Raw genomic sequence first — 22,217 nt, forward strand, 5'->3', positions numbered from 1 at the left:
TGTGTGCCTGCGCGTTCGGGGCGGCGGGCTCCTCCTCGGCCTTATCTGGCGCCGCGGGTTTGCGCCCCGTCCGGTCTCTGGCCTCGGCTCCAGCCTCCGGGCCGGGCTAATCAGCGCGGCCCTGGGTCCTGGCTCCGCGGCGCGGCCGCTCCCCGCTGGAAGTGTCGCTGGAAACTCTGAGTGGCGCTCCCCGCCCCGACGCCAGCCCTGCGGGGGAGGGGGCCGGCCAAGCAGCTGGGAAAGTTGCGCGGGCTCCCCGGGGACCCTCGGCCGCCCCTCCCGGCGCCGCGGCCCGGCCGGCCCGCCCCCTCGACGGGGGACAGCCGCACCCTCCGCAACCCCAGCGCGCTCCACGCCCCGCGCCGGCCAGCCCCGCCCCCAGCGCGGCCCGTAGTCAGGCTCCGAGGGGGGACGGACTCCACGGCGTCCGCGCGCCCCTCGGCCCCCGCGGTCTCCCGCTTCCTTCTCGCGCCCCATCCTGCGCGTGTCCGGGCCGGGTCACGAGGATAGACGCCCTGTCACTGCTTCTGGTGCCTCCCCGCGCCCAGACGCCGCCGCGCCAGGCACGAGCGCGCGGAGATGCCCCGGCGCTCCAGCGCGCCCGCAGGCCGTGCCACCTGCTCGCCGGGGAAGGTAGGTAGGTGGGGTGGGAGAGGGACCCGCGCCCAGCGCCTCGCGAGGGGTCCTCCGCGCAAACTCCAGGTAGGAAAGAGATGAGAAGTCTGCCGTCAATTCTAAACAGAGGGAAGGCGACCTTCAGAGCGGCTGGACCGGTGCGCACGCTTGAGAAACGCCCGGGAAGGCGTGTGGGCTCGGAGACCCCCAAGGTCGGGCGGCCAGTAGGGGCCCGCCCACCAGACAGTGCTGCTGCAGCTCCCTAAGGCTGCAAAGGTTTTCAAAGGGGCTCCCTGAGATACCAGACAACTCCAGAGATTTCCTGCACCCGCACAACTGCCAGATGGGAGAGGTCCCGTAATGTCAGGCAGGGCGTGGGGACGCTCACCTCCCATCCCTGCCTGCCCCCAAGACAGACCCTGCAGGTAGCAGTTAGTTTCCAGGGCAGAATGCACCTCAGAACCCTCCTGAGCGATTCCTGTCCCCCATCCTCCTGGAGGGGCAGCTCCTTGTCCAGGACTCCAGGAAGGATCCCGGCCAGTGGAGGGAGAGCTGCTGATTCTGCAGCTGGCCAGCCAGGGAGGGGTGCTGCTAGGAAGCTGCCTGCCCCAGGCCTCCACCCTCTAGTGTCCCCTGACTCGGTTTCCCTGCACGGGCAGGAAGAGCAGCAGGAAGTGGGGTGTGCCTGCATGTTTGGGTAGGCATCCTAATCAGATCCGGCTGGTACACGGCCCCTCCCCCCACTGCCTTCCAGGGGCAGGAAAAAGCCTGACGGGATCCCCTCTGCCACCAGACGGGGGCTACCCCGGCCGCTCAGCCTCCGGCACCCCTACCCCAAGGTCTGAACAGGATCTGAACAATCCCCCTTCCTATGCCCCCTCATCCCTTCCGGTCCCCGTGATCCTTGTGCCTCTCACATGACTGTCCGCTGCACACCGCCCGCTGTGCAGCTGGGACCCCTTCATCCCACGCCGCTCACATGACCCCTCCCCGCTGCGGCCCCATCGTCATCACATCCTCAGCACCACACTTAGGCACTGTCATATGCCCAGCCCCGTGAGGAGCCTACTGGGCACATGAGTGCAGCCCTGGGAGGGGACGGGGCTGGCTCTGTGCAGGGGGGACGGGTTCAGCGGCCACAAACGTGTCATTGAGCAGCCCCAACCCTCCATCTCTGCAGCCCGGGACTAACACCTGCACGGGGCAGGGGGCCCACTGGCCGGGTACACCTGCACTCCAGGGAGGCCCAAGACCACCTGGAGGGGTGGGAGACGTGGGGTGGGGGGGGGCTCAGGCTTGTGTGTGGAGAGAGCAGCTCCCCAGCCTCACCCTTGGCTCTACCCCCTACCGCGGGGAGCTCTGCTCTCCTGCACCCCGAGAGGCGACTGCTGCCAGGGAGTGCCTCAGACTCCCCCTCCCAGGATCCTTGGCCCAGCTGGGCTGTGGGCGGGTGGCCTTGCTGGCCAGGCCTCTCCCGAGCCTGAGTAAGCCCTGGTGCCCGCCAGCAGGCAGACTGGGGGAGGCAGAGGAACTGAAACAAGGTCCCATGTGCCCAGCCCTCCTGCCAGCTGCCCCAGTTCCCTCCGCCTGCCTTCTGGGGGAGCTCGAAGGGCCCCATGGGGGCTGGCCAGCAGGCCCGCATGCCCAAGGCTTTGTCCAGCAGGCCCGCTCCTGGCCAGCCTCCCCACCCCCGCCCCCTGCCTGGGGCCTGACAAGCGGCTCATTGTGCCTGGAGCTGCACGGGCAGCCTGAAGGCGGTGCCCACCGCGGCCGCTTCCTGGGTCCTCAGCGCCCACCCTGCTAGCCAGCCCCCCACCCCCAGCCTGAGGTGGAGCCCAGGGCCCAGCGGGGCTTCCCTTCCATCCCTTTTCCCCACAGGGGAGACGAGGAGGAGCCCCCGAGCCTTGACCCCAGCATGCAGGCTTCCCCGTGCACCCTCCCCGGTGGCCTCAGTCTGGACGATTTCATTCCCCGCCACCTCCGGAACCGCACAGCGTCCTCCTCCGGGGGGACAAGGGTGAGTGAGCGTGTGCGGGGGAGGGTGCCCGGCAGGCCCCCAGATGGAGACCTCCCAGGAAACGGTGGGACAGGAGAGAGGAGGTGGGGTGCAGAGAGCTCTAGGGGCTGCACTGTTGGTGAAGCGAGTGTCAGGCTGCCGACCCTCCCCGTGGGCACAGGCCCTGCCCTGCCCTGCCCTGCCCTGCCCCGCTGGCCGGACTCCCACCCTTCTGCAGAAACTTCTGGGCCTGAGCTGCTGCTCCTGGCCCCTCCCCACAGGTGCCCGTGATCCGGAATGGGGGCTCCAACACCCTTAATTTCCAGTTCCACGACCCTGCGCCCAGGACCGTGTGCAATGGGCATTACCCCCCGAGGAGAGAAGCTCCCCGACACTCAGGTGAGTCTGAGCTGGGTGCCCGCAGGGCACGGAGGGATCTGCATGGCTGAGCCCACCCTCCATCCCCCTCAGCCTCAGGCTGTGTCAGGCCAGAGGGGGCCGGACGCTCCGCCTCTGCCCAGTGTTGCTGGTGTTGGAGGGGGGCGGGGAGCAAAGGAGGGGGGCGAGCACTGGGCAAGGCCCAAGGGCAGCTCTGGGCTGGACCCTCTAACCCAGCAGCATGTTGGACAGGGCCTGAGAGCCTGTCGCTCCCAGGCTCCGAGGAGTCCATGAGGTCCAGAGGTCCTGGGACTTTCTGGGCAGCATCTCTTAATGAACATTCCCTCAAGGCAGGAGTGTGCCAGAGTTTACTTACTTGGCAAAAAGTAATTGAGTAGAGTACATGGGACGCTGTGCGGCATCTCACTGAGGGCCACTGTAGCTTGGCATGGGAAAGTGGGATCATCGGCATCTTCCCGTCAAGGAACCTGAGGCCAAGATTCCCCCTCACACACACACACACACACACACACACACACACACACACACACGTGCACGCACTTTTACACACAGGCACACACACACGGGCGTGAGCACTCATACACACACACAAGCACACACGGGCGTGAACACTCATACACACACAGGCACACACACACGGGCGTGAGCACTCATACACATACACAGGCACACACATGGGCATGAGCACTCACACACATACACACACAGGCACACACATGGGCATGAGCACTCACACACATACACACACAGGCACACACACAGGCGTGAGCACTCATACACACACACAGGCACACACACACGGGCGTGAGCACTCATACACACACACACACAGGCACACGCTCACATCCTTCTGCTCCCTCCGCTGTGTCTTGTGGCCAGAGTTTCTGGAGAAGTGGCCGTGTCCAGGGGTCAAGAGCATTTGACTGCGCCAGGCACTGCCTGAGACTCAGACCCCCGAATCTTGGCTATGGGCAAAGCTGGGTCTGAATTGACTCTGCCCCCCTCCAAAGCAACCATCTTCCACGCCAGCCCTGGCTACCACCCTTCTGGGACACCCCAGTGTTCTCTCACGTAATGATTCCCAGCCCGCATTCTGCAGACTCTCAGGACGGCCCTGAGAAAGCAGCGGGGTGGGGAACGGGCACAGCTTTCTCAAGACAAAATCCATTTTTATTCGCCTGAACTCAAAAACAAACAGAGGCCTGTGGTCCTGCTGGGGAACCGGAGGTTTATAGAATCTGCGTCATCAACTCAAACAAACAAGGAAATGTTGAAACTTTTGGACCCAGAGGGATCGATGTTCTGGATTGCCAGGGCCTGAGCAAGTTCAGGTGGGTCCTGCCCGGGGCTAATGTTTCCCTGCACATTCTCCACAGACTCTGCCTGGTACCAGACCTGGCCAGGCCCTGGGAGCCGGGCCCCGGGGAGTCAGAAGACCCCCAACCCCCAGCATGCCCAGAACTGGTCAGCCACATGGACCAAGGACAGCAAACGTCAGGACAAGCGCTGGGTCAAGTACGAGGGAATCGGGCCGGTGGACGAGAGCGGCATGCCCATTGCCCCCCGATCTGTGAGTCCAGGCCTGGGGGGCCACGCTGGGCACCACTTCTGTGAAAGTGGTGGGGTGGGGGTCAGGGGGAGATAAAGGCTGTCCCCAAACCATTCCAGGAGGTAGCAGGGTTCCAACCCTCATGGGCTCCAGGCCCTTGAAGTTAAAGGCTCTGGATTGCACAAGTGGATGGTGGAGAAAAGGGGGGGTCTAGAAGGCCCCCAAGTCTCAAGGGAGGGAAGCACTCTGCAGGGCTGGACCTGGCAGGGGCCGCCTCTAATTTTCCCAGCCCCACAGCCTGACTGTGTTGGGTGTGGGAGGAGGTGCCAGACCCTGTGGCCCCACCCCTTGACTCCTGCCTCCCGGTCCACCCCTATCCCCCCCTTCTGTAACTTGGTCATGGCCCCTCCTGCCTCACAGGAAGTGGGAGGTGTGAAATACCATCCCCCTATACTTTTTATTGCATTTCATTGCTGCTGCCATTTGTTTTTTGTTACTTTGGGGCCCCAGTGCTGGGGGTCTGGGGAGCTATTCCCACCCAGCTCTGTGATCGAGACTCAGCCCAGGCGCGGGCGGGGGAACAGCAAGGAGCCACATATAGAATTGGGACCTTCTGCGTGCAAACAAAGCATGCCGTTAGCCCATGAACCATCTCCCCAGCCCTGCGTTTAGTCTTTGTTGCATAGAAACACAGGTTCTTTGTAGAGATGTTCGAGATCAAAAAAAAAAAAAAGTACAGAGTGGAGATGGGGCCCATGGTACACTGGGTAGAGCACTTACTCGCCTTGCCCGTGGCTAGCCTGGGTTCAATCCTGAGCACCCTGCATGGTCTCCTGAGCACTGATGGAGGTGGCCCTCCCCCCCCCAAAAAAAAACACAGAGAATGTAGACCGCCCCAGATCTCACGGCTAAGGGCTCACTGCAGATGGAGATCCTTTCATTTATATATTTCCTCTGTATTGTGCTGCACGAAGTTGGTGTTATTCCGATCAGCAGCCCAGCCCAGCCCAGGGGGCTTCAGAGAGGCCAGAGAGAAAGACTCAGTGAGGAGACCTTGATACCGGGGCGTGGCCTGAACCTCTGCCTTTGCTGTTCCCAGAGCGTCGACAGCCCTAGGGACTGGTACCGGAGAATGTTCCAGCAGATTCATCGGAAAATGCCAGGTGAGCCCTCTCCTGGATCCCCTTTCTGCTGGACTGCGCTGGCAGTGGGGGTTGGAAACGGAGCTCAGCCACTCAGGGGGGTCCGTCTACCTAGCCCAGGCTGGCCCGGCCTCTCTAGGGGCCCCCTCAGGAGGAGGGACCCTGAGACAGAGCTCGCCTTCCTCCAGGCAGTCCCTGCACCTCTGCTCAGCCCTGAGTTGTGACGGCGCTGTCCTAGGTGGGGAAGAGAAACGGAACCGAGAGCAGTGGCCGTTGCAGGCGGCCTGGCTTGCTCGGAAGGCCTGAGGCTGCCTCCTGCTGGGGCCGGCAGGCAAGGTCAAGGCCCTCGGCCGGGTGCAGGGAGGCCTCAGCAGGAGGAGAGGAGCTCGCCAGCAGAGGGCGCATGAGACCTGGGGGCAGAAGCTGGAGTGGCCAGGGGAAACTCAGAGTGGGGGAGGGGAGGCGAGTCACAGCCCACAGCCGGTGGGACGCGGTCCCTGAGGGCCTTCAAGCCGCTCCCAGACATGCTCTGACAGGTGCTGACCAAGGCTCAGTGACTCCAGGCCGTTAGGGACCAAGACTGTCAACCTCATAGACCAGGAAGCACGGCCTGTGAAAGCAGTTTAGATACACATCTTTAGTTTGGGGGTGAGCCTCAGGTGGAAACTCACTCAGAGTGACTGGGCAGGGGAACAGGGGTGGGGGGCGGCTCCCAAGTGCTGTTCAGGGGGTCTGAGCCGGAGAGACAGTACAGCGGGTAGGGAGCTTGCTTTGCACAGGTTCGACCCCCCGCATCCCATATGGTCCCCTGAGCACAACCAGGAGTGATTCCTGAGTGCAGAGCCAGGAGTGACTCCTGAGCATTGCCAAGATGTGGTCCCATAACAAAACAAAACGAAACAAAAAATAGGAGGCCTCAGCAGGCCCCAAGGATGTGGTGCTACTTGGGGTGCCAGCAATGATCAGGGCCACCGAGCAGTGTTTGGGGTCACCAGGATGGCATGCAGGGGACCACGTAGGGCCAGGATCAGCTCAGGGTCTGCCACATGCAAGTGCTTGCATCCCTGCTCTCTCCCTCTATCTCTCTCTCTCCCCCCCTCTCTCTTTCTCTATCCCTCTCTCTCTCTCTCTCTCTCTCTCTGCCTCTCTCCCTCCCTCTCTGTCTCTGTCTCTGTTTCTGTCTCTCTCTGGCCCCATTGGAGGTATTTTTGATTTAGGCCGCAGGGATCCAGGTTGTGGGTCCCTGGAGTACCCGGCTCTCTGCAGGCGGCGTGCCTAGCCAGACCAGCTAGGGAGAGGCAGAGGCCCAGGGACTGAGCCTGGAGGTGCTCGTGTGTTCAGAAGTACCGAGACGAGCAGGACCCAGAGAAGGTGGTCAAAGGACCGCCCCCCCCATGGTCTCCTCAGAGCTGGGTGCAGAGGGAATTTCCCACAGGGAGCGGCCCTTCATGACACACGCTCCTGAGACGTCATTAGAAACTGACCCTGGAGGACGTGGTCATCCTGATGCCCTCATCAGCCTCCTGAGAGAGGTGTGGGGAGACGTGGCAAGGCTTGGGGAGAAGGGGAGTTAGGGACAGCGAGGGTCCTCAACTCACCGCAAAGAGCATCCATCCAGGAGCTGCAGGAAGGAGGGGGCGGGGCTGGAGGCCCGGGAGAAGGGAGGCGGGCACGGGGTGGGCGTGGCGCTGTGAGGAGTCTGGGCTAAGGAAGTGCCGGCACTTAGAGGGCAGGGAAGGGAGAGGGGAGTGAGGGCAGGGCCTCACTCTCGGGTCAGGGCCAGGGCGAGTGTGGGAACAGGAGAGGACGCTGTGGGCAAGGCCCCTGCCAGGTCTGCTGGCTGGGCTGGTTCTGGCCCCAGATCTGCCAGAGGCATTTCAAGTCCTCCTGAGACCTGCCCTCCTCATTCCTTCCCTCCCTCGGGACATTCTTGGGGCCCTGACTCAACCCCAGGCAGGGGGAGGCCGGCGAGCGCCCTTCCCTGACCCGGTCCTTTCTGTCTCCTAGACCTGCAGCTGGATTGGACTTTTGAGGAGGGACCCAAAGGTGAGGGGGTGCAGGCGGCCCGCCCCAGCTCTATACCTGCCTCCCCTCCTCCTCCTCCTCCCCACGGCCATGCCAGGCTTTGGGGCTACCCAGGTGTGTCAGTCGACTTGCGTTTTCACAGCCCACTTCCGGTCAACTCAACCCGCACCACGCACCCCCCCACCCAGGCAGCAGTGGACTGCTAGTGGGCTACTGGCCCTAGTGGCCATGGGGTGGGGGTTTCTCTTCCCTCATCTGTCTTATGGGGGTGGGGGGGGCGGGGCACCTCCCCTGAGTGTTGTGAAGATTTGACAAAGCCTGTGCAAAGCCCACCTTGAGTGGTCCGGGCACTCCCCACCCCTGCAGGCCACTCAGGGTGTGGGTGCCGGGGCCTCCAGTGGGCACCCAGACCCTCTTCTCCCCAGCGCTTTCCTCCCCGCACTGTTCTGGTCTTCCTCCACCCTCAGCTGCCTCCTGCAGTGTGGCCTCCGCGGACCTCAGGCATCACGGACTCCAGCAGAAACCCGCCTGCAGGCCAGGCCCGGTCCCCCTGAGCGGGTGAGCCCTGGGGGAAAGGGCCTGGGAGTGGGGGTGGGGGTGGGGAGGCGGCCTGCAGGTTTCCTCCAGGGGACTGGCACCCCCTGGTGGCCGCAGCTCTCACCACCTCGGTGCTGGTGGCCCAGGTCCGCCTATCAGCCCCCACCCACCCCCCCAGCCTCCCAGAGGGTGGGCTTCTGCACCCCTTCTCGCTTGGGAACAGCAGCAGGAACAGCCCCCCAAGACCCAGAGGTCACATGGGGTGAGGGTCAGGGGCACGCCCCCTTGGAAGCCCAAGAGAAAACCCAAGTTGTTTTGTTTGTTTTTTTATTTGGAGGTCACACCCATCAGTGCTCTAGGGTCACTCCCGGCTCTGTGCTCAGGAATTACTCCTGGCGGTGCTCAGGGGACCGTATGGGATGACGGGGTTCGAACCCAGGCTGGCTGCGTGCAAGGCAAACGCCCTCCCCACTCCAGCCCTGAAATTTCCTCACAGCCCTGGTGCTGAGGGCGTGTGAGTCACGGGTGAGAGAGCAGCGGCGCCCGGAGCCCAGGAAGGAGGGAGGCTCTGACTCGCCCCTGGGTGGACCCAGCTCAGCGGCACCGCCTGAGCAGGCCTGTGGCCCTATAGGCCACTATTAGAGAATCTAACTGGGCTCAGGGTTGGGACCCAGAGTTCGGGTTCAAGCGAGTAGGGGACCACTGGCCATGTGACCGGGGGCCCAGCTGCACCCAGTATTCCCCGCTGTGGAGGGGGATCGCGCGGCGTGGCACGACTGAGGCACCGTGTGGCCGGCATGAGGAAGGCCACACTCCCCGCTCGCTGTTACTGCTCACCTCACTGCCAGCGCCAAGAGACAGTCACAAGGCAGTTCCCCATCCTGGTCCTCCCGTCCCCCGTCACTCACACCCTGTCCTTGAAAAGCTCCCACTTTTTTTAACTAGGAATGTTAACTTTTTTTTTTTTTGCTTGTTTGGGTGTCACACCCAGCGATGCACAGGGGTCACTCCTGGCTCTGCACTTAGGAATCACTCCTGGCAGTGCTCGGGAAGGGGGGCCATATAGGATGCTAGGAATCGAACCCGGGTTGGCCATGTGCAAGGCAAACGCCCTACCTGCTGTGCTATCACTCCAGCCCAGGAATGTTAATCCTGACAGAGGCTGGACATCTCAGTGAGTGCGAGCATGGAGGGGGCAAAGGTCACAGGTGCTGAGGCCCCGGAAACAGCCCTGCTCTTTCCTGGCCTTAGCTTCTCCAGGCTGCAGTGGGAACCCCGTGGGTGAGACCACCTGCCTTGGGGCCACACAGCCTCTGGGCCTTGACTGAGCACCTTGGGGAGCACTCACTGCCAGAAAGGGGTGCTGCTCGGGGCAGAGGCCAGGCCTTCTCTGGGGTCGCCCCTCACCATGCCCTTAGGAAGGTGGGGGTCACAGGCATTGAACCTGAGGTCAAGAGGCCAGAGACTGGCCCAGTCACCGTGAGGAGTGGAGCAGGCCCAGGAACTCGGAGCTCAGAGCTCCCCACCTCCGGGGGCCAGAGAACTAGTACAGAGAAGGGCGCTTGCCCTGCTCAAGGCCCACCCAGGACCCCACATGCTCTGGCACCCAAATGGTCCCCTGAGCACTAAGTGCAGAGCCAGGAGAGAACCCTGTCCCCATAAAAGATAGCTTGGAACAGGTGGGGAGGGGTGCATCCCCCCAGATTGTAGTGGGCTCATACACGCCTCAGTTTCCCTAAAAAGAAGCTGAAGAGATGAACTTCTGGTTCTTTAGAAAAAGCTGGGACTCCTCTGAAGATTTTCCACAAAGCACCTTCAACTCTAAGTCTGGAGTGTCCCCGTCTCTGCTCCAGCCCCCGGCCCAGGTAACCCGTCCAGCCCCCACTGACATCTGGTGTCCTTGTCCAGCCTCGGTACCCACGTGACAGCGCTGTGGCCAGGGGCTGCTCTGTGCCACCAAGAGAACCCCGAGTGCTTCGGTGGGCACGGTGGGGCATGTGAGTGGGGCAGACCTCAGGGCTTTCTGAGCTGGCGGGCACCCCTGGGCCCCTGTACCCACGCTGGTGCCCACCACACCCGTGCAGGCGCCCAGAGGCCGAGACAAGGCGGACAGCATCTGGACAGAAGATTCCTGGAACCAGTTTCTGCAAGAGCTAGAAACAGGGCAGAAGGTGAGCGGCTGCACCCCAGCTTCTGCTGTGGGAATGTGAGGTCACCCCCTGACTAGCCCTTCCCACCCTTAGCCCAAGAAACCTCTGGTGGACGATGCTGTTGAGAAGCCCCCCCAGCCCATCGAGGTGAGTGGCACTGAGCAAGGTGGGGGATGGCTGAGGAAGATGGGCGGTAGGCAAGGTGACCACAGCCATGGCCACAGACCAAAATCTCTACGATCCTCTCTGCCCCCTACTGACGGTGGCGCCCCATCCCCTGGGACACTCATGTCTGGCATGTGGTGGCACTCAAACCCGGAGTGTTGGCCCTGGAGCAGAGGAGGCCGTCAGTGGGGGCTGGAATTGTTGGTGATTATTCCCGATTCTGGCTGGGGAGAGTTAGATGGAGTGGTTAAGCCAGAGGGGAGGAGCAGAGGCAAAGATTGGAGGTGGGGTGTGTGTGTGTGTGTGTGTGTGTGTGTGTGTGTGTGTGTGTGTGTGTGTGTGTGTGTGTGTGTGTGTGTGTGTGTGTGTGTGCGCGCGCGCGCGCGCGCGCGCGCGCGCGCGCATATGTCTGTGTAGGGGCCTCTGTGGGTGCATGCATACATGTGTGTTTCTGTATCTGCATGTACACGTGTATATGTGTGTGCATGTTCGTGCATTTGTGTGTGTGACTTTCTGTTTGTGTTTGTATGTGTGAGGGTGTACATATGAGTGTATGATTGTCTATGTGGTGGTGGTGAGGGGTGGGGTGTGTGTGTGTGTGTGTGTGTGTGTAAGTGCCCTCTGGGTAGGAGACAAACGATCGCCCAGGGGCCCCGGGCCGGGAGTCAGGAGGCCGAGGCGGTGTGTCCGCGGGCACTGGCCCGAGCGTCCGTCCTCTGGACCTGTCCCGTGAGCTTTGGCCGACGCCCCCACTGCCCCACCCCCAGGTCCTGCTGGAGCGGGAGCTCGCCAAGCTGAGCGCCGAGCTGGACAAGGACCTGCGGGCCATTGAGACCCGGCTGCCGTCCCCCAGGGTTCAAGTATGTGGGGCTCCCTCCCACGGCGGCCCTCACCCCGCGGAGCTTCTGAGCGCGACGCGGGGTCCGGCGCCCGCACCCCCGGCCGGGCCTCCGCCCTCTTCCGCCCGCGCGGGCGCCGCTAGGACCCCGCGGCCGCGCTCCCTGCCCCGCCGCCAACTTTCCGGAGGCGGCGCCGCCTGACCGCGCCCGTCTCCGGCTCCTTCTCCCCGCAGAGCGCGCGGGCGCCCCGACGGCCCCGGGAGCAGCGGGAGCAGCGGGAGCCGCGGCCCGCGGCCCGGTGAGTGAAGGCCGGCCCGGGACCCCGCGCCCCGGGCCCCTCGCACGTCCCCCGCGCGCGCCCCGCGCCCCTGCGCTCCCCCCCGCGCGCGCCCCGCGCTCCCCGCGCCCCGCACGTCCCGCGCCCCTGCACCCCTGCGCCCCCCGCGCACGTCCCGCGCTGCCCGCTCGTCTCCTGCGCACACCCCGCGCCCCGTGCTCTCCGCTGGTCCCTCGCGCACGTCCCGCGCCCCCAGCGCACTCAGCACCCCTGAGGCCGCCGGGCCCCCAAATGGGCACAAGGGCGCCGGGGAGCAGGCAGAGGCGGGAGTGGGGGCCTCCGGGCGGTCTGAGAGCCTGGGGGTGAGCAGCTCCCTCCCTCTGTCCCGACCAGCCCGGCCTCAGCCTGGAGCTCCAGCGCCCCGAATGCACTTTACCAGGGCTCCTCCCGGCCCCTGAGCCCCCACAGAATGGCGGAAACGGGGAGCCCCTTCCTGGGCCGGAGAGACTTTGTCTACCCCTCCTCAGCCCGAGGTGAGCACCGGCCCCAGCCCTGGCGCTGCCCCGACGCCCACCCGCAAACTGCAGCGGTGCGCCCCGGGGTGGCGGGAAGGTCCCAGAGCGCCCCTTGCACCCCGCCGTTCTGGGAGCGGTGACCCTCCCGGACATGACTGGTGCTTCTCCACAGACCCGGGGGCCACCGACCGAGGGCGCAGCCCTGCCAGGAAGGAGGAGAAGGTAAGGGACTGGGTGCCCGGGTCCGGGTGCAAGCAGGGCTGTGGTGGTGCCACTGGCCTACCCCGCCAGCCCTGCCACCTGTCTCACGCGGCCCCTTCTCCCCTGCCAGAGGCGGGCCGCCAGGCTCAAGTTTGACTTCCAGGCACTGTCCCCCAAGTAAGTGCCCCCCCAACCTTCCGCCCGGTGTGTCCTGGGGGTGAGGGTGGGCCCGAAGCTGTGTCTTCTCGGGGCGCTGGATGGGGAACAGGATTGGGGGGACCCCAGCTGGCTGCCTGTCGCCTCTGCCCCCAGGGAGCTGACTTTAAAGAAGGGTGACATTGTCTACATCCACAAGGAGGTGGATAGGAACTGGCTGGAGGGGGAACATCATGGCCGGCTGGGCATCTTCCCTGCCAACTATGTGGAGGTGAGCGGGCAGAGGGGCGGGGGTGGCAGAGATCTCTGCCCTGGAGCTCCTGTTCTCCATCTCTGCCGGTGAAGCCCTGGACAGAAGGTCACAGTCCCCTTCTGCCCTGGGCTGGCCAGTGCTGCACTTGGACTCAGGAAATATTTGTTGGTGGGGGGGGGGTGTAGGGGGAGCTGGTCAGCAGCTGAGGGCAGGGCCCAGGGGCCGCCAGCCGGGCGGTGTGGCCGCCTTGGGCTCTCACCCCAGCTCTCTGCCGCTGCCTTTGGGAAGAACCTTCTTGGCAGGTGGTAAGTGCAGTGTGTGCCGTTGACATTTACACGCAGGTCACGGGAAGGGTCAGATTCCCCCTCACAGTGCCCCGCAGAGGCCGGTGCGGCGAGCAAGTGGAACAGGCAGACTCTGAAGTTAGGGTTTCTGATTTCCAGAGGCAGTTTGGGGGTTCGATCAATAGACAGCAAGCGCTCTGGCGCTGGTGTCTGTGTCTTAGCTGCAGATGCCCGGACTAACCTTAGCTGTGCTGGGGGCCATGTGCCTGCCAGGGTCCAGCCCAGGGCGTCCCACATCAAAGCTTCTGCCGGACCCCTGGGCCACCTCCCTGACCATGTACATGGAATTCCTTCAGACACGCCCGTGCCCGGGAGGGCTGCAACTCGGGTGGGAGGGCACGTGCCTTGCATGTGAGGCTGCGGGTTCAAGCCCCAGCGGTGCGCACACACAAACCCGGTGGAGCCAAAGCAGCTCTCCGCTCAGCATCAGAGTGACCCGGCCTTCCTCTTGTGTCCTGTCAGTCATTGTCATTTGTGATCTCTTCTCTCACCCGCTGTGCTGTGTTTTATGTGATTCTGGCTAGAGTGTGAGTTTTTTTTTTTTTTTTTTTTTTTTTTTGCTTTTTGGTCACACCTGGTGATGCTCAGGGCTGACTCCTGGCTCTGCACTCAAGAATTACTCCTGACAGTGCTCAGGGGACCATATGGGATGCTGGGAATCGAACCCGGGTTGGCCATGTGCAAAGCAAATGCCCTACCCGCTGTGCTATCGCTCCAGCCCCGAGTGTGAATTTTTATGTCTTTTCAAAGACTCGCACTTAGGATGTCTTTAGCCTCCCTCTATTTTTGCTTTCAATTCTGTTGACCTTTGCTCCTTTTTGATATGTCTTTATTTCTGTTTCCTTTTGTTTGTTTCTCTTTCTGGTTTCTTAGGATAGTAGTTTCAGTGTTTCTCCATCCTTTTTTCCGACCATGGCCTCCTCCTCATGCCATCCTACAAGTCATCCCTTCGTTTTGTGCTGTGGCCACATGTACACAGTTTTCACTGTGGCCCCCTTGGAATATCCAGGGGGGGGGTACATAAAGGCTCCCAACTGAGAAATTATGGTTTAAAAATTTTTTTTTTTAATTTTTAAAATTTTTTTTCAATTTTCTTATTGAATTACAGTAAGATACACAGTTACAAGGTTATTCATAATTGAGTTTTTGAATGTTACAGAATGTTTAATTCTGGTTTAAGTTATTGGTAAAATCTTTTCCCCTAGAGGAAGTATTTAATGCTATAACTTTTCCTCTAAGCACTATTCTAGCAGTATCGTTTAGATACTGATGTCTCAAGCATATTTTTTTCCCATTCAAATCAAGCCTTTGCTTTGCTTTTCCCTCTTGGGAGACCTTCCAAGAAAATTCCAGAAGAAAGCTCTGGAGCTCTAGGGGCCTCTCCCATGATACTGGACAGTCAGGCTGGCGGTTGACTGCACAGACTGGGGTCACCCGAGCAGTGCTCAGGGACCTTGAGAACTGAGCCCGGCAGTGCTTGGGGGGACCATGTGGTACCAGGGATCACACTGAGGTCAGCCTTATGCAAGGTGTGAGCCTTAACTCCCGTGCTATCTCTCTGGCTGCAAATCAAGCTGATTTTCTCATTTCCGTGTGACTTCCCCTTTGGGCCATTGTTGGGCCGCTGTGCTCGGGCTCCAGGCCTGATAGGCATCAGTAGACTTCCCTTCCCCTCGGGACAATCTCTCGGGTCCGAGGTCCCCCCAAGTCTGTGTTCTGCACTGCATGGCAGTTGTTGACATCTTAGTGTGAAATAGACCACGAGCATCTGGGCTCTTGTGAGTGCGTGAAGCGGGGGCGAGGGTGGGGACCCGAGCGGGTGGCCGGGGAGGGTGAGGGGGCACTTGCTTTTCGGCCGTGTGGGTGCAGGTGGCCCACTACCTGCGTCAACTCCTCAGTTCTCGGCTCCACTCAACTCTCCCGGACTGGCTCTGTCTTGACGCTGCCGTTGGCGGCTCTGGCAGTGCCCGAGCCTCATTCCATTGGTAGGAATCCCCCATCCTCCTTGGAGAAACCAGTCCTTGGCGACTCTCGTGTGTGTCCCGTCTGCGGTGGGCAGCTCCCGGCCACCCCACTGCTGCTAGGGCACCTCATCTTCTTGCAGCCCCGCGTCTGGTCTGGGGGATCCCTTGTCAGGACTTTCTTTCCTTAGATGCTGCCGGCTGGCGAGGTCCCCAAGCCCATCAAGCCCCCCACCTACCAGTTGCTGGAGTATGGAGAGGCCGTGGCCCAGTACAACTTCAAGGGGGACCTAGACGTGGAGCTGTCCTTCCGCAAGGTGGGCGAGGCCAGCCAGGGCGCGGGGGCGGGGGGATGCTGGTAATATGTGCAGTAAAAACACATGTGGGGCACCCGAGGGGCGCTTTTCTTTGCCCAGTATGTCAGCTTTGTCCCACCTCACCCATCTCTTTGACTGTGCTTCCCTTAGTGTGGCCAGTTGAAAGTGCTCATCTCGGAGCTGTGGGGATGTAACAGGAGAAACAGGAGGGGCCGGAGCGGCAGTCCAGCGGGGAGGGCGTTTGCCTTGCACATGGCCTTGCACAAGCTGGGTTGGATCCCCGGCATCCCTGTAATCCCCTGAGCACTGCCAGGAGTAACTCCTGAGGGCAGAGTCAGGAGCCACCCCTGTGCGTCACTGTGAGGTTCATCAGTGTGAAGTGGGGGAAAAATAAAGCGGGAGGGAGGGAGGAAGGAAGGAAGGAAGGAAGGAAGGAAGGAAGGAAGGAAGGAAGGAAGGAAGGAAGGAAGGAAGGAAGGAAGGAAGGAAGGAAGGAGCGAGCGAGCGGCTGGCTTGCTTTCTGCTGAGTCGGTGGCTGGAGGGCCGCAGCCGCATGGGGCCGACAGCGGGAATACCCACAGGCTTCGCCCGCAGGAGGGCCGCCCTGTGCAGCACTGAGAAGCTTGGGTATATGTGCATGTGCGTGTACACATAGGAGTGTACACATAGGTTGGTAGAATGCGCTTTTCTCTCAGTAGTGGTTCTGTTGCCCGGCTCTTGTGTTGGCAGAGCAGTGACGGGCCCTGCAGGCAGGGGCTGTCTGAGGGCAGCTGTGCCCACAGCCCTGGCATTGAAAGATTTGTGAGTCCGTCTTCCTCCTCGAAGTCAGGCACCTAAGCCAGAGTGGCTAGCATTAAAGTAGTAGGTGTGCTGAAACAAGTTTCTTCTATAGATTATGGTCAAGAATGTTTGAAATCACCTTAGAGAGTCGGGAATGTGATGGCGGAGAAATAGAACAGCGGGCAGGGTGCTTGCTTTGCATGCGGTTGACCTGGGCCCTGTCGCTGGCACCCCAGATGGTGTCCTGAGCCCCAGCAGGAGTGATGCTTGAGTGCAGCTAGGAGTAAGTCCAGAGACTGCCAGGTGTGGGCCAGAGACGAGGGGGGGGAGGGAGAGAGAGAGAAGGTGGGAGGGAGGGAAAGAGAGAGGGAGAGAGAGAAGGTGGGAAGGAGGGAGAGAGAGAGGGAGAGAGAGAAGGTGGGAGGGAGGGATAGAGAGAGGAAGAGAGAGAAGGAGGGAGGGAGGGAAAGAGAGAGGGAGAGAGAGAAGGAGGGAGGGAGGGAAAGAGAGAGGGAGAGAGAGAGAATGCAAAACTAGGGACATTGGTGGGTAGTTGGACACTGGTGCGGGGATTGGTGTTGGAACATTGTATGCCTGAAACTCAATCATGAACAACTTTGTAAGTTTTGTAACTTTGTAATTCAGTGATTCTGTGAAAAGGAAGGAAGGAGAGGAGAAGAGAGAGCGAGAATGAGAGAGAGAGAGAGAGGGGGAGAGCAAGAATGAGAGAGAGAGGGAGAGCGAAATGAGAGGGAGAGGGAGAGAGACGGAAGGAGAGAAAGGGAGGGAGGGGGGAGAGAGAGGGAGAGGGAGAGTGAGAGAGAGAGGGAGAGCGAGAGCGGGGATTTCGGGTGGAAACCATGAACCGGTCAGAGCAGTGGCCCCAGGACACTGGCCCAGCAGTGCCTCCTCCCTCCGCCGCCTGTGAGCTTGGGGACACAGCCGTGCTCTCGGGGCGCTGTGGGGACAGGGACAGGACTGGCCGTGGCAGAGGTGGCCAGCGTCTCTCCCAAGTCTGCGTCGGGGCTGCTCCACCCAGCAGGAGAGAAGCCAAGGAAGGCTTAGAGCGTGGCCTGGCAGGCCAGCGTGGGCCTGGGGCTGTCCGCGGACAGCGCCCATGGGAGAGAGTCACCCGGGTGCCCGCGGGCCTGCCCCTGGGGCTCGGGAGGGCCGCAGCCGGAGGAGTGTGGGCAGACTGCCCTGCCCGCCTCCTCTCCCGTCCGGGAGGGGCACGTGCCGGCTGTGCCCGGGGGAGGGCGCCCAGAGAGGTCGCTCTGAGTGGGCAGAGCGCCCACAGGTGGCCTGGGCGGGCCCCCCCGAGCTGCCCCCCCCACTCAGGCCGCCGCCCCCCCACCCGCAGGGTGAGCGCATCTGCCTGACGCGGAAGGTGAACGAGAACTGGTACGAGGGCCGCATCTCGGGCACCAGCCGCCAGGGCATCTTCCCCGCCAGCTACGTGCAGGTGAACCGCGAGCCGCGGCTCCGGCTGTGTGACGACGGCCCCCAGCTGCCCGTGTCCCCCGTCCCTGCCTCCGCCCGCGGGGCCCGGCACCCTGGCTCCCCCGTAACGCCGCACACTCCAGTCGACCCCACGGACTGGGGGGGCCGGACCTCCCCCCGCCGCACCGGCTTCTCCTTCCCTCCACACGACCTTCGGTCCCAGACCCAGGTGAGGTGGCTGTGCCCCACGGCCCCACGCCGGGGACCCCGTCCCAGGAGCAGGGGAGGCCCTGTGCCGGACTCCTGCCCCGCTTCACACACCCCTGGGCTGAGTGTGTGGACCCAACCCTCGAGTCGGAGCTGTGTCCCAGGGAGTCTTGGGGGGCAGCCGTCCAGCGCCAGGGAGGGTCCCCCCTCAAACCAGCCGGGGCCTCCTGAGCCCCAGGCCCTGCTCAGGAACAGGGTGGTTCTGCATTCGGCGGCTGACCCTGGCCAGCTGTGTGGCCTGGGGCAGATGGCTTGCCCTCTCTGTGCTTGGGTTTTCTCCCCTCTAAAAAGGGGGCACCAGGAGCTAGAGGGATAGCACAGCAGGTAGGGCGTTTGCCTTGCACGTGGCTAACCCAGGTTCGATTCCCAGCATCCCATATGGTCCCCTGTGCACCGCCAGGGGTGATTCCTGAGTGCAGAGCCAGGAGTGACCCCTGAGCATTGCCAGGTGTGACCCCAAAAATTAAAAATAATAGGGGTGCTGGAGCAATAGCACAGCAGGTAGGGTGTTTGCCTTGCATGCAGCCGACCTGGGTTCGATTCCCAGCATACTGTATGGTCCCCTGAACACCGCCAGGAGTGATTCCTGAGTGCAGAGCCAGGAGTAACCCCTGTGCATTGCTGGGTGTGACCCAAAAAGAAAAAAAAATAATAATAATAGAAAGGGAGCACCAATTCCCACTGAGCACACTGCTGGGGGCAGAACTGCAGTGTCTAGAAGCTCTGGGTCGAAAGACGCTCACGGGCCCACACACGTGGCACCGTCCACCCAGCTCATGTGTGCGCAGGGGGCGGGGCGCAGCTCGGCAGCCAGCTTCACGTCTCCCCGCCTCTTCCTGCTGTAGGTGCCCCAGAGTCTCAGCACCCCGGCCTCCGCCGTGACCCAGCCTGGAGGCTCCACCCGGCCCCTGGACCTGGGAACATCCCCGCCCAGCACCACGCAGATACACTGGACCCCGTGAGTACCGTTGGGGGTGCTGGTCGGGGGCGAGGGGGCTGCCCAGGATGCAGTGCTAACAGCACAGACCCACCATCCCGCCTCCCCCAGCTGGCCTCGGCCAGGTGGTTCCATCCTAATATTCCCTGGGAGAGGGGCGGGGGGCACTGACCGTCATTCTGTCCCTCCATTCAGCCTCGGACCCGGGGCCACGCTCTGCTCTGCCGGTGGCTTTGCAGCCGAGCGCCCTTCCGGGAGGTGCAGACAGAGCGGGCTGGCCAGGAAAGCCCCCGCCAGGCAGCCCCCCACTCCCTACAGCTTGGCTGGGGGCCCCTGAGAGCGCTGACTCCCCATGCCAGGGAGGGCGCGGGAGGGCAGGGCGGGGGCCCCGGGTTGCCATCAGGACGTCTCCGCAGGTACCGGGCCATGTACCAGTACAGGCCCCAGAACGAGGACGAGCTGGAGCTGCGCGAGGGCGACCGGGTTGACGTCATGCAGCAGTGTGACGACGGCTGGTTCGTGGGTGCGTGGGCTCCCCTGGGGGGCAGGGGTGGGGCTCAGCCAAGACCCCGAGTGACTCGGGAAGCATCTGGTGCCAGCCTGGGGTCCCTGATGGAGCCCGTGTCAGTGGAGAGGGGGCTGCTGCCTGCACCCCCCCTCACACACACAGAGGTCTCCGCAGCCTGGGAGGAGAGGGGAAAGGTGGGGCCCCTTCCAGAGGGCTAAGATGGGGTCCCATGCCCCAGTGAGCGCCCTCCCCTGCCACGCACTCAGAGAAGGACCAGAACAGGAAACCTGGGGCTGCCCCGTCCTGCAAGGGGAGGACCCCCCGGCCCGCTGGCTGTCCCCTCAGAGGAGCGAGGTCCTTGCCACCCACCCCTCAGCTTCTGCTGAGACCGGGTGCGTCCAGGGCTGTACGGTCAGTCGTAGACTACCCTCGGCTTCCAGGGACAGGAACAGGACTGTCCCCAGAGACCAGCGCGGCAGGTCCCGCCCCTGAAGTGTGGGGCAGAGGCCGGCCCCTCCCGGCCAAGCCCAAGGCACACCTGCCCCAGGAGGCCTCACCTGTCCAGCCAGTGCCTCCCCGAGCTGGCTTGTCAGGCACCGTCTGGGTTTACTCTGGTGTTCCTGCTTCTGAGTACTTTTACAACCGCGAATAAAGTCTCACCCGTTTACACAGACGAGACGGAAGGAGCATGTCGGGGGCAGGAGCCATGAGTCCTTGAACAGGAAAGGCCCAGACGCTCCGAGGCTCCTGAGTGGACGGGCTGTGCCCCGGGGGTGCTAGAGGTTATTAATCAGGTGGCCCCAAACTTACTTAGCCTACTGCCCCCTGTTTTTTTTGGGGGGGAGGGGCACTCCTGGTTATGCTCAGGAATATGCTCCACACTCAGGAATCACTCCTGGTGGTGCTCAGAGGACTTTGTGAGGTGCCAGGGACCAAACCCGTTTGGCCACATGCAAGGCAGGTGCCCTGACCGCTGCACCATCTCTCTGGCCCAGTTTGCCTTTATTCAAATGAACAAGCGCCCCACACTCGAGCGGAACGGTGCTTTAGACGGGACGGGTCAGGGAGGGCTCTCTGGAGGAAGCGGGGGAGAATTGAGAGACAAGCAAAGAATTTGAGAGAGGAAAAGGGGGGTGTCCAGGTTTGGGCGACCGGGGGTATGTCAGCAAGGCCTGGGGGGCAGGATGCCAGCCTGCCCCAGAGGAAAGACACAGGACTCTTAGTCCGTATTCCTGGGTCTCCTGAGCAGTCAGAGGCCGGGGTTTCCAGCCCCCCCCCACCTCCACTCCCTAAGAGCTGAGTGCTTTGGGCTTCAGCATTCCTGGCCCCATCTCTAAAATGAGGGTGTCTCCGAATTTAAGCTGTGTGAGTCATCCTCCTGTTTCCATGCTTTCCCAAGGAAGGGCGGGGTTATTCCGAGCTGTGTGCAAAGTTGCACGCAGTTGGTAAACGCGGCAAATCCACGCATCACTGACAATGTAGGAAGCGTTGCCCATCTGAGTTTCTGCCACTAGAGGGCGCAGGAATGAGGAAAGCCAATCCTCCCTGGGACTGGCATTCCACCCGCAGTTCTGGCCTTGGCCAGCAGGGGGCAGGCCTCCCCCCAACTCATCCCCCTACTTCCCCCCCACCACCACCACCCGGTCTTGCAAGGATGAGGCACTAATTTCTCTCATTCCTCTTTCAGGGGTCTCCCGGAGGACCCAGAAGTTTGGGACATTCCCTGGAAACTACGTGGCCCCCGTCTGAGCCGTCTCTGTGGCAGCCCAGAGCCCAGCCAGGATGGGGTGGGGGAGGAGCAGCACTTCTGGGAGGGCGAGAGCCCCCCTCCGGCCCCTCCCTCCCCAGGACCGAGCTGCTGGCATCTACAAACAACCCCAGCAACGTTGCCCCGAGCCCCGGGACTGATTCTCACCCACAGCTCACAAGCATTCCTCTGACAGTCCTTTTATTTCCTCCCCTACCCGGCGCCCCAAATACAGAGGTCTGCTTTGAAGTGGAGACAGTTTCCAGGCCTTATTGAGACCAGACCCCTGCGTCCCCAGCCCACCCTGCTCTGGCGTTTCCTCTAACAGGGACCGGCTCCCAGCTTCACCCCCATGGGGTTCCTCTAACAAGAACCAGCTTCCTAACCTCACAGACCAAAGGCCGCCTGTGCTGCGGGGTCCCCCCTTTCTCGCCAGCTCACCTCTGCCTCCTTGCCTGCCCGTTGCGACTGGCCTGGGGGTGCAGTGGGGGCTGGAGGTGCACTTGGTGCCTTCTTAGCCTGGAGGCAGAGCCCTGCTTCCCCGAGGCTGCCCACCTGGGCCAGGGCCCAGGGAGTGCCCAGGGAAGGGGCGCCGGGAGGACTGGCCTCTCCAGAGGTTTGCAGGTGCCACCCGCCCACCGCCCCAGCTCTCCGCAGGCGCCGAAGCAACTCTGGAGGGGATTGTGAAATAAATTTGGACAGCAGGAGCCTTGCCTTGCAGTGCTTTCTGTTGGGGTGGGAGAGGGCTGCTCTCCCAGCGGGCTGTGCTGGATATCAGAGGGAGTGTGTGGGGGACTGGTGTGTGTATGACTGGTGTGTGCGTAGGGCTGGTGTGGCTGGTTTATGCATGGGTCTGGTGTGTGTGTGTGACTGGTGTGTGTGGCGGGCTGGTGTGTGGCTGGTGTGTGCGTGGGGCTGGTGTATGTGTGGCTGGTTTGTGTGTGGCTGGCGTGTGTGTGGGGATGGCTGTATGTGGGTGTGTGTGACAGGACGTGTGTGTGTGGCTGGTGTGTGTGGTGTGCATGTGGCTGATGTGTGTGTGGCAGGCTGTATGTGTGTAGTGTGTACGTGGGGCTGGTGTGTGTGCGATTGTGTGT

At 62.3% G+C, this 22,217-nt stretch overlaps 1 protein-coding gene across 4 annotated transcripts; it reads left to right on the forward strand.

Annotated features, from left to right (window-relative positions):
* Positions 1–370: 370 nt before the first annotated feature.
* SORBS3 (sorbin and SH3 domain containing 3) lies at positions 371–21,827 on the forward strand. 4 transcript variants are annotated; one of them, XM_055144874.1, is made up of 21 exons: positions 371–633; positions 2,494–2,632; positions 2,893–3,010; positions 4,387–4,580; positions 5,659–5,722; positions 7,709–7,840; positions 8,194–8,284; positions 10,038–10,128; positions 10,348–10,434; positions 10,507–10,560; positions 11,346–11,438; positions 11,651–11,715; positions 12,088–12,227; positions 12,382–12,431; positions 12,541–12,587; positions 12,723–12,837; positions 15,316–15,441; positions 17,582–17,890; positions 18,774–18,886; positions 19,282–19,388; positions 21,061–21,827. In XM_055144874.1, exons 2-21 carry the CDS (start codon positions 2,531–2,533, stop codon positions 21,120–21,122), a joined length of 2,160 nt encoding a protein of 719 aa, XP_055000849.1. In that variant the 5' UTR covers positions 371–633; positions 2,494–2,530; the 3' UTR covers positions 21,123–21,827. The 4 variants fall into 4 exon arrangements, with proteins under 4 accessions (XP_055000849.1, XP_055000850.1, XP_055000851.1 ...); XM_055144875.1 differs by having other exon boundaries at positions 2,938–3,010; XM_055144877.1 differs by having other exon boundaries at positions 372–633; positions 7,709–7,747.
* Positions 21,828–22,217: the final 390 nt, after the last annotated feature.

The sequence above is a fragment of the Sorex araneus genome, chromosome 7, assembly GCF_027595985.1.
Source record: "Sorex araneus isolate mSorAra2 chromosome 7, mSorAra2.pri, whole genome shotgun sequence".
Taxonomy (NCBI): domain Eukaryota; kingdom Metazoa; phylum Chordata; class Mammalia; order Eulipotyphla; family Soricidae; genus Sorex; species Sorex araneus.